The sequence below is a fragment of the Thamnophis sirtalis genome, unplaced genomic scaffold (assembly GCF_051295495.1).
Source record: "Thamnophis sirtalis isolate CommonGarterSnake01/CBP01778 unplaced genomic scaffold, rThaSir2_p1.2 scaffold_1, whole genome shotgun sequence".
Classification (NCBI taxonomy): domain Eukaryota; kingdom Metazoa; phylum Chordata; class Lepidosauria; order Squamata; family Natricidae; genus Thamnophis; species Thamnophis sirtalis.
In genome coordinates this window covers 77,841,124-77,853,261 of record NW_028261381.1, presented here as the reverse complement: position 1 = coordinate 77,853,261, position 12,138 = coordinate 77,841,124, and the positions used below count along the sequence as shown (strand labels likewise).

The window sequence follows — 12,138 nt, the reverse complement described above, 5'->3', positions numbered from 1 at the left end:
ATGAAAACAGGTTTTCATCTCAAACACAACATGTAGACTTTGTTAGTCCATTTGGATAGATCTTGAAAGCTTTTCAGGATGTGATTACAGAATACAAATTATTCCAGAAAAACTATTTTAAATGTTTTATCTTGTTTCATCTTAGCTCTGCTATGAATTCAGTTTGAAACAAAAAAAAGCAAGTTATAGATACTATAAATATTTGTTTTCAGGCTTCTACAACTTGGTACCTTAATGTCTGGAAACAGTATTATAGTCTAATATATCGAGACAGCATCAATAAAGAAAGAGTACACTAAGTTGTGTAAAATTGTTTAACGGTAGAGCAAAATTGTATTAGAAAAGAGGGTAAATAAACAAAACATCAATGAAAAATAAAAATGCAAAGGAAAAGATACGAACATAAAAGTCCTGCTCTCTCCCTTTGCATCTGTGAGATTGCTTTGATTTCTTAATTTTACATATCCAGGCTAAAATATGCAAACAAAAGATTGAATTCCCCCTTGCGATTTTAAAAAAAGAAAGAGAGTGGTAAATCAATCATCCTGAATGTTGCAGTCCACAATTCCAAAGCAATCATTTTATATAGTAGTTCATGATAATACTGCAGAAGGAATAAGATAGTGTACTGAAGTGGTGGCATAGTAGTCTAAGTGTAGTACTGCAGGCTAACTCTTCCCACAGCCTTGAGTTCGATCCTGACCAGCTCAAGCCTTCCATCCGTATGAAGTTGGTAAAATGAGGATCCAGATTGTTGGGAGCAATATGCAAATAATGCTTATACTGTAAACTGCCCAGACAGTGCATGTAATGCTATTTCTATTTTTTTTAAAACCATCCAGTTCTCTTGCTTTGGCCAAAATGTCAACAATGAGCAATTATACTGGACTACTATAAGTCTGAGCCAGCTGTTCACTAACATGCTACAGTAAAAAAAAAATCCATTCTAAATTCTCCCTTGAAACCTGAGCAGCTGAGAAGTTGGATGTCTGATTTAATTTAAAAACAGAAAATGAAGACTTCCTTTATGGAATAATTTGCTCTGGGGAGGAGTTTTAAGTGTAACATAATGCCCATGTGTTTCCTGGAATGGACTATTGGAAAAAAGCACAATACAATTTTCACCCATTTGTACACTTAGGATTTCATAAGTCAGCAGTAGTAATGAAAACAAAGTGGCCATTCAATACTGAAAAGTGGATGTGGATTATTTAAATTATTCTTGTGCACTATAATTTCATTCCTTTGTGCATAATCAAAGCTGAAACTACACCTTTGGAAGGAGGATAAATGGAACATGGAATAATATATCAGAATCTTATTATTGTCTCTTCACTGGTGTAATCATTTTGGAAGAATGGGTGAGGTGAAGAAACCAGACAAGAGAGGAGAGATTCAGCCAGAGAGAAACAAGGAAGACATTTATTATAATCCAAATATACATTCCAAAAAGGGATACATTAATTCAGTGATTCATTGAATTTATGTCACTGCTACCAATTTCTACAAATGAGCAAGAATATAGCTGCTGGGAGAATATGATTGGGTTGATCATGTCAAATTGAAGAATACGCTTAGAGTCATACAGCAAGGAGGTTGGGGAGGAATATGGGCCAGTCCTAGAGTCTGGGGAAGGCTCGGACAAGGGTTCTGCATCGGAGGCAGAGAGGGGGCCAGGGCCATCTGGGAGTTATGTGCTGTCTCTGGAATTTCCAGAGTCGGACAGCAGCGAGGCAGAGGCTCCCCCTGTTCTTGGTGCGCACATACGCAGAGCTGCCAGAAGGCAAGAACTGTTAAAAACAGAAGGAACGACTCGGGAGTAAGGTTTGGAGGTGATTGGCCCCTACCATAGGACATAAAGGAGGAACAAAAAAGCAACTTGGTTCATGCTGGTCAGTTTACCTTTTGAAAATATGTTTGGACTCTTTGCTTCGTGTGGCCTTGCCAAGCTAATTGCCAATTAAGTCTTTGGCAGCATTTTCAAAGAAGATAAAGGGGGTGCTTATCAGCCTTATCCTGAAGGACTTTGGCAACCTACTGTTGGACTCTTTACAAACTATTTGGGACTCATTACAGGCTGTGAATGAATATAATTCACAGGTTTCAGGTTCAGGTTTATTGGACTTATATACCACCCTTCTCCCAAAGGACTAAGGGTGGCGTACAACATTAAAACACATATTACGAAAGTTAAAAGAAAGATTAAATAGATCAGGAAGGACTGGAATAAATTCACAGCCTTTGAAATAAAATTTTTAAAGGGTTTTTGGACTTAATTGTGTGCATTTTACTGTATCAGGAAGCCTAGGTCAGAACAGCATGCTTGTGCAAATGGAGCTGTGTGCGCATACACTTGCCCACCACACGTGTGGAACCACCACCACCGGCAGTCTGCAAATAAAAAGGGTTGGGATCTCTGCACTACATGGCAACCTTACATTCTAAGGCCCACCTCTCCAACAGTCTTTTTTCTCATTCTACCTTGAAATCAGGATTGTTAAAACTCTTGGGGACAAGTATTTGTCTTCTGCCTGTCTTGTAAAAGCTTGTAAAAGCACTATCTATGTATGCATCATAGTAGCTCTGGTGACAGCTAGATAGTTGCAGTGTATTTGTTTTTATTAAGCTTCCAGACTTGGTGCCTGCTTTCCACAACAAATGGAAAAGAAATGAGGACAGCAGACAAATAGTTTATTATGGCACTACCCGGTGGGGCATCATGCTGCTCCCCAGGGACTGGTCATCCTCCACATATAAAAACTGACACCATTCATAGCTGCTGAAATTATATGTCCTCAAGATTGGTTTCAGAGGGAATAAATCCAAGACTCAATTCCTATTAATCAGGAGCTCACTGGAAAGCTTTTATTACCAGCAGCTTTCTTTGAGAAGTTAGGATTTAGAGCCCTTACTTATCCCATTTTTCTTGCCTTTCGTTGTAATATATCAAATGTCATTATTTTCTTGTACTCCATTAATTACAAATTATGGCAATACACTTTCTGCTGCAGCAGGTTGGCTAGCACAGAGCAGAGAGGCATTGAGAAGGACGATGTCTCATGAAACGATTGATACTAGAAAAGTAAAGAAACAGCAGGCAACCTTATCTTCTATAAATGTTTAATCCGGCTGTCAATCAAGTCAACCTACTGGGAGGTTGGAAGAGTGGGAAGATGAAAATAAAGTAGCTTTGAATACCTGGAAAACCTATGCCACAATAAACATTAAACATCCTGCCCTCAGGTAGTTGTAAGGCTCTCAGATGCATCATAAACATAAAAGCTATGCGCAAATGCATAAAATAAATCATCCTAATAAAATGTTTACCTGATCCTTATTAACGAATCCCCAGATGCCAGCAGCCACTTCACAAGCAAACAAGATGACGAGGCATGTAAAAAACTGAAATAAAAAAGATAAATATCAGATTAAGGAAATCTAGAGGCAGTGGTGGTATTCTACCGCTTCACCTGAACCGGTAGCAGAAATTGAGGGTGGCCCCGCCTACCCGGGCTCTATGGCATCCCATTTAGGTCCTTTTTTTTAGCCAAAAGCGCATGCGTGGAAGGCTGAGCATGCTCACATTTGCAAACTGGTAGGGAAGGTAAGTGAATACCACCCCTGTCTAGAGGTATTTCCACCAAAGAAAAGGTATTTGGTTCATCCATATATTTTGCAGTGATAGACGCAACTGTTGATAAACAGAGCACCAAATGATGAAACATTGTTTTTACAATACTAAAACCGTTATTGGTTTTAGCCCTCAGTTAATAAGTCATACATTTTGTTTAGCCTTTTATTCAAGACTGCTACTTGTTTGTTTCATATTCACACTGTATATAGAAGGACTGGAATAAAAAGAATCTCTCTCCCCCCCCCCCCAATTGATTTCAGACAACCCATTAACAAAGTTCCTAGGTAGAGTACAAGGACATCAACATTTTAATTGTGTTAAATACAATTAAATTATCATTTTGATGAGAGGATTAATTTTTTAACAAAATTATATGCCAGGCTAATGAAAACAAATTGCAAAGGGGAAATCAAAGAAAATGGGTTGGAGACCTGGATTGTGGAAAGGAACAGAACAGCAAGTAGAATGAAGATAGATATTAGGTACATTATGATCTAGAAGCCCCTTTACTGTAACAAGTCATTAAAAATGAAAACAATTATTTCCAGGCTCTGGTGCATAGTGACAGAATACAGGAAGCCACAATGGAAAGGAAAGACAGAGGAACCATTAACAAAACAATGTGAATGAAATGGAACAAGCTACTCTATATAGGGAACTAACTTTCACTTTGTCAATGAGGAATATGTTTCTGAGGACTATATGCAACTCACTTCAGACAACTCTATTTTAAATGAACAAAGGAGGAAAATCATTGTCACTATTTTCTTGAAATCTGTTACTTGCTAATTCTCTGGAGCTCAGCCATGTTTGCCTTCCTTCTTCAGACTGTTCTTTCTTTAGCAGATATTTGCACTTATTTCACATATTTGCACTGGCATATTTTAAATTTAAAATAATCAGATGTGTGACAGGCAAAGATCCTCTTCAATGCAAATGTCATTATAGTTAATGAAAATAGCATGTAAGCTATTCCAAACATCTATACTTTTTTAAAAAAAACAAAGGACAGTCATAATTATTCCTTCTCATTTCTGATCTCCGTCCTTTCCCAAATTATATCTAATATGCACGCTCTGGATGATGATCCCTGCACTTTGAATTAATTGACCTAACAACAGCATTTTACATTAACTGCAGTTTCTGGTCATGTTTCAAAAGCAGCTCCTAATAAAGTCAAGACAGACTGTAAGCAAGTTATGAGTAATGATTGTTGAAATGTGACCAGTTTAGGAAGAGACAAGACTGGCAGACAGGATGTAGTTGAGATGGCACTTCTCATCACAACTGCCGTAATTGTAAATCAAGTGATAGCTAAGCATCAAAGAACACTCCCAACCTTTTCTTTCAGAAGTACAGTATAAACTTTTTCAAAATAATCTGAACCTCAGGTCCCAAATTCAATTGTCTACTTACAATACCGGTAGCACTTCCATAACGTCAGATTTAATTTTGACTTATTGGATGTAGTAAAATAATAAAGTAAATCATAATTATAGATACAGGTAGTTTTTACTATGGAACAATAAGAGTGCCTTATGATCATTAACTCTCTTTACTGTTTGTTATCGTAATAGCAATCATTAAACTCAATGAAAGTCTCACAGGAAATTCTGGAAAATGTAAACAAGAGTGTAAATGGTCTCTTACTGTTCCCAGAAGGCACTGCGATTCCTGGATTGCTCCATAGCATCCTAGGAAACCCACAAACATCATCACTGCTCCAACAGCAATCAAAATGTAAATTCCTGCAGGGGAAGATAAAAGAAAGGTACGTTAATTAACTCAGGAGGAACATATCTTGTTATATGATTAACGGGCATGGATATTCTGTGAAAGTTGGATTACAGAATTAGACAGCGGCAGGAGGACAACAATCCACCTCATAAATATGAATCAGATTGGATGAAACAAAAGCTGTGTTTTGAACAACTTTCTAACAAGTAGTGAATCAGATGTTTCAGAGTATCTCACAAAGTCGTGAATGAAGGGAGCTTTCCAGCACTTCTTATTCAAATCGAGGGAGCATGGCCAAGTTAATGATAATTGGAAATTTTGTTCCATACAGATAGTCCTCAGCATATGATAAAAATAGGAACCAGAATTTCCTTTGCTAAGCAAGGTGGTTATTAAGGCATTCCTGCCTGAAGTGACCTTTTTGCCATGTTTGGTAAGTGAATCTGTGGTGGTTAAGATTTTGTTAACAAAATCTGATTTCCCGCATTGAGCCTGCTTGTTGGAAGCTGACTGGGAAAATTGCAAATGGTGATGGCATGGCCACAGGACAATGCAATCATTGTGAATACATGCTGGTTGCCAAGCACCCACATTTTGATCACATGACCCTGGGAATACGCGATAATTGTGCGAGGACCAGTCATAATTCACTTTTTTTCACTGCTGTTGTAACTTTAAACGGTCACTACACAAGTGGTTGTTATGACAAAGTTTCTTTAGGAGCTGTGTCTAGGAGCTGTGTCAGAAGACAACCAACCAGTAATTAAATCAATAAGCATGACTATGGGAGGATAATGGTGATGGTGTTTATATTTTGACAGTATTGAACATATATAGTACTGCTGGAATATGAAGGGGGGAAAATAACAACTTGAAAACTGCTGACAGCACTGCAGTTAGATTTATCTTATTTCCACAAAACACCAAGAAGAGATATATAGAAGTGTTTTTTAAAACAGAAACCCTACAAAATGTTTCTCAAAACTGGTAAAAATGTAGAAGCAGAGTTGATATTCAGTGATGCAAATGCACAGCTTTGTAGCAAAATATAGCCTAAATCCGTGATGGCGAACCTGTGGCCTGCAGAGCCCTCTCTTTGGGCACACGAGCCATCCCCCAGCTCAGCTCCACTGTGCATGTGCATGTGCCTTCCGATGACCAACTGATTTGGGGTCTCCACTGCGCATGTGTGGGAGCGGGGCCTGTTTTTGGTTCCAGGAGGCTGCAGGGAGGCTTGCTAGGCCCAAAACAGGGTATGGGGTTGTGTGTCGCAAGCTCATGAGTTGGTGGGTAGGCGGATTGCGTGCACATGCGCAGGGAGTAGGGTGCGCAGGGAGTGTGTCACACATCATTTCATTACAGGTGTGGGCATGCGTGGACACACGGCGTTGCAGGCATAAGTGCTTTTGGCACATGATAAAAAGGTTAGCCATCACTGGCTGAAATCTTACGCAGATGTCCTTTCATTGGAAAGTTATTAAAATAACATTTCTCAAGCAGACAATAACTACAGAGGAAAATGCTTGATATGGACAAAGAACAGAGATAATAAAATACTGCCACTCCTGTTCAAAAATCTATCAAGATTTTTAGCCCCTAAAAACAATTTTTTTCATTTAAGTTTGAATCCCACAGGCAACCAGTGCAGTATTAGGTGGATCGTGGCGCCTTGTGGCCCACAAAAGCTTTTGTTGAGTATATTGTGATGCCCATAAAGTAAAAAGAGTGGGAGTTGCTGCCATGAATACGATGTGTTTAGTAGACTGGCTGGAGGCCAGAAGAGCAGCAAGAAACCATTTGCAAAGACTTCATTTTAGTGCACTGGGCTGGGAGAGATGAAGGGATTCAAAAGAAGAGGGGCTTCTCCCAAGTTCTTTGAACTGAAGGAACAGACTCATCTTTCAGCCAACCTCTGGTAACAGACATATCCTATCCTATGTCAAGCTATGGTGAAACCAAGGAGGACCCCAACTATAGATAGTCCTTGACTTATGGCCACAATTGGACTTGAGCCCAAAATGTCTGCTGCTAGGCGAGTGTTGTTCCTGCTGTTAAGTGAATTTTGCCACAGTTATTACGGTAAGTGAATCACTGTAGTTGTTAAGTTAGTAGATAGGTTGTTTAGTGAATCTGGCTTCCCCATTGACTTTGCTTATCAGAAGGCGACAAAAAGTGATTACATGGTCCTGTGACCCTACAACCAGCATAAATAGGAGTCAGTTATCAGGCATATGAATTTTGTCAGTCAGGCGACTGTTCTGACCCCCCTCTTCCTACACCAAAGCACGCTGAGACAAAGATACTTCAAGGATTTATTAACACACAGACTAGACCTTGGCAGCAATCCAGCAGATTAGATGTTGGCAGCAATCCAGCACAGACTAACCTTGGCAGCAATCCAGCCTGCCAAGCTAGCCACAATAGCTTCTCCAGCTCTAGTAAATACATTGACTCCTGCAATGAGCGTGCGGAAAGTCATTCCCTTTATAGTCTTGAGAGGAACCTAAGTACGGTTCCACCACAATACCGCGAAGCCCTTATCCGCGGAGACATAAGCGCGAAGGACTAATCCGTGCCGTTTGAAACGCTAAGGAAAAACGCGACCCTACCGCGATGACATAATCGCGGAGGGCAAATCCGCGCCTTCCGAAGCACTCAGCACCCTAAACCTAACCCTAACCCTAAAGCAAACCCCTAAACCTAATCCTAACTCTTACCTTAATTTAAATCGGCTTTCTGCCGCCGCGCTGTTTTAAAGCGCCCTTCTGTCGCCACGCTGTTGTCGCGGTGGTGATGACACGCGGTGATGACGTCGCGGCTTTAGCGATGCGGTTTTATCACCGCTATTTTGACGAGCACGGTTTTGTCGTGCCACGCCTAAGTACTACCAGCTGAATTCAATTATCTCCTGTAACTGCGTAACTGTTCTTTACACCTATTAGCCCTCCGTTGTCGGGCATCCAGGACCAACTCTCTTTGTCCCCTCCCCACTGCTCCAATGCATGACGTCGGGATCACACTCCCTTGTCTCCTCCTCACTGCTCCAAGGCTCAGGCGCCTTCTGGTGGCCAACCAGCCTCTCTGTGCCCTGTTCGGAGTCAGAACCCTGTCCAGGGTCCTCCACATCCGACTCATAGGGCCCCTCGCTGTCAGAGTCTGGTGGCAGCTCCAATGGCTTCTCTGGGCCACAACAGGTGACTATGAAGATGCTGAAATGGTGCAAGTGTGAAAAATGGTTATAAATCACTTTTTTTCAGTGCTATTGTAATGTCAAATGGTCACTAAATGAACTGCTGTAAGTTGAGGATTACCCGTATTTTCCATTTCAGGCTCATTTGGATCCACTTGTTTGAAAGCTAACAATACTTTCAAGGAATAGAAGTGGATAAAGACACAGCTTGATGTATTCTCTTTGGTTTATGACATATGACTTGCCCATTCATTTATTTGGTTCTATTAGTCACTTTTTAAAGAGAGCCAGTTTGCTGTAGTTATTAAGTGAGTTCTGATCTCACCTTAGGCACAAAGGCACCTGAGTGACCTTAGGCCGGTCACACCCTCTCAGCCCTAGGAAGGGGGAAATGGCCAACAGCTTATGAAATTTTGCCAAAAAAACTGCAGAGACTTGCCAAGCAGTTGTCAAGTCAACTTACTTGAAGGTGCATTTTTTTAAAAAAAGCATCCTTTGCTTTTTCTAAAAGGGAACAATGGCTCAGTGGTTAAAGACAGTCCTGATCCTTGGTCCTGGGGAAACTGGTCCTTGGTCCTGGGGAAACGACATTTCGTTTCACTTGTGTACTGTACTGTATATTGTTGAAATGACAATAAAACTTGATTTGACTTGAGATCCAAGCTCCACACAACTGGGTGAGCTCCTGTTACTTTGCCCCAGCTCCTACCCATCTAGCAGTTTGAAGGAATGCAAATGCAAGTAGATTAATAGGTACCACTCAATGGCTCTTGAAACACAGATGAGCAGTGCCCCCTATAGTGGGCAACGACTAGCGGAGTAAAATCCAGAGGGAGTCCTTTACCTTTACTCACGAGCAAAGAAAAATCAATCAGAGGCTGCAACATTTCATTTGTTTTAAAAATCTCATGTATTACATTTTATTTCATCTTCATCTAACACCTTTTATTATTTGGGGTGGATGTGACAGTATTTACGTTCCCAGAAATCTGAGGAGCATTAGGATGAATTAAAGTTTTCTCACTGGGAGACATCAGCACAACAATTCTGCCAAATTTTCAGCACAGCTTGCAAAAAAAACAAAAAGCAAAAAGGGGGAGAAATTGGTAGGATGAAACACAATGGGAAGAGAGAAAGAGAGATTTGATCACTTAATGGCAGTCAGGAAGTAATAAAATAATTGAGAAGCTATTGGGAGTACAGCCAGAATTTCTCTGAAATACAGACAAATAGCCTTCATTGAGTTGTCCCTAACAGCAGAGCCAAGCAGACAACTGGAGACTAATAAAATGAGACTATTTTGTGCAATTTAATTTAAAATGCAAACAAATAGCAAACACCCAAGCATACAGTGACCATCTACATGAGACATTATTTGAGCAAATCAAAAGAGAGTGTCATAGATTTTTAATAGTATTATATTTTCTTAGCTTCCAAATATATGTTCAAGTTTTTATTGGCATTCAATCATATCTATCTATCATCTATCCATCCATCCATCCATCCATCCAAATGTATATATCCACCCAACTCTCACATAGCTGACTAAGGATGGCTTACAAAATTTAAAAAAACCATCATATAATAATAATCCACAATGACTCCTCCTGTGGCAGCAACTACACAGTCATCTCTGTAGAAGAAACCAGACAGTCCTTTCTGAGGCACCAATTCCCTGAAATCTGTATTGTATAATTAATTTAACATTTTATTAGTAAGCATGAAGCATTTGAATTAGCTCAAACCCACTTCCCAAAGCCTGGTACTCTTCAGCTATATTGGACTAAAACACCACATAGTTATGAATCAAATGATCTAGACAGAGTTATTTGGAAATCATTAAGCTGGAGAATGCTGAAACAATTCAGAACTACAGCCAAAACAATAAAATGGGGAAAAAACAAAACAGAAGCTGGTAAGTAGGCAACAGATGCCTCATTAGAAATGTGTGAGAGGCATAGCCTTTCTCTGACTGCCCTTTCATCTCCTTAATCTTGTCAAAAAAGAAAGAGCTATCATAAGGGGAAGTTTGGGAAAATATTTTTCTTATTCTCATGCAACATTCGTAAGACTTTTATTTCCAAAAAATAGAAAAGTTAAAGTTACAAGAGAGCAAGTATAATGTGCATCTGATTTCTTGTTAAAATTGTGAAACCTATGTGGCAAATTCAGCATAGGGTTCTGATCTCTAGCTATCACTAAATGATTTATTTAGAAACCGTATAAGGTAGCGCCATTAAACCTCAGATAGATAGATAGATAGATAGATAGATAGATAGATAGATAGATAGATAGATAGATAGATAGAGAGAGAGAGAGAGAGAGTTTGAAATGTATTTGCTGTCCAACTCATATCAAAGCAACTCTGGGCAGCTTACAACATTAACAAAAACACATTTAAACCATCAAATATAAACATATACATGTAAGTCTTGTGTTCAAGTACTAAAAAGGACTTAAAGGTGTGAAAGGGAATTTTTCTGGTATCTAAAAGAATACATCTATCAAGAAATCAGTTCATGTGGCAATGGGGACTGCCATCTAATCTTTTTGCTCACATTGCTATTATGTCAACTCTTGCCATGTGAATTAGTGGCTGGCAAAAAGAATTGGTGGAAAGCCCCTAATGTTTTCTCTTCCCAAGAACGTATTTCTTAGTCATCAACGAACTCATGATACAGCGGCTGCCGCCCAAACCAATCCACCAATAAGAAAAGCATCTTGTGGTTTTAGGGTCACTAGCAGTGAATGACTAAGAAATGCCCTGATCAGACATAAGCCTTTTTTGTAGGCAAACTAGAGCTGTTATCAACAGCACATCCAGTTACCGTTATGTTTTTGGATGTCATCATCAAACTGAAAACAGATATCTAAGGACATTCAAACTGTGGTCATGGGTATAATTGTGAGTTACTAACTTATTTAGTAATTTAGCAGGATGAGTGCAAGAATTTGTTTATTTATTTAAAATATATGTCTGTCTGTCTATTTTAAAACACAACTCACAGCAACAATAAGAATCCTGAACTATAAAACAGTAAAACCCAATCAACAACCCAGCACCTCAACAGCTGGATGCCCCAACAACCAAGCCCAAACTTCCTCACTCTAACCCTTAATGGTATGTGGGAATGACCTCAAGAAAAAGGAGGAAGACCCACAGCCTTGGCAATGGTGTGATAAAAGACAGCTCATTCTGCAGGTGGGGAAAAAGAATGATTTTCACAAGAGATCCTCGCTAGTTTTCCAGAAACTAAAAAAGACAGGAGAAATACAAGATTCTGTTTAATGTATCCTTACAGTAGAAATCATAATTTTGTTCCTGGTTGTACTTTTCTGCATAACAACCCCAGTGTTTGGGTAAAAAGCTATGTCTTGATGGCCTTCTGAAAGCCTAAAGGGATGGGTGGGTTTGCCACATTAATGGTGGTAGGAGGGTGTTCCATAATGTAGGAGCATGGAAAAGCATTGCAACTCTCGGGCAATTCCCAATCAAAGTAGGAAATGCCTAGAGCAGTGTTGGTGAGCCTTTTCGGCACTGAGTGCAAAAACGGGAGCCTGCACCCATGTGGGAGTG

General features: G+C 39.7%; 1 protein-coding gene across 1 annotated transcript in view; it reads right to left on the bottom strand.

Moving 5' to 3' along the window:
- The window catches only part of CD81 (CD81 molecule), a 70,319-nt gene that overhangs the window by 17,834 nt on the left and 40,347 nt on the right, over nt 1-12,138 (bottom strand). Inside the window, exons 3-4 of the mRNA XM_014067288.2 lie at nt 5,285-5,382; nt 3,328-3,402 (exon numbers count right to left, since the gene is read on the bottom strand). Of these exons, the coding sequence (XP_013922763.2) occupies nt 3,328-3,402; nt 5,285-5,382 (173 nt within the window). The remainder of the gene's footprint in view (nt 1-3,327; nt 3,403-5,284; nt 5,383-12,138) is intronic.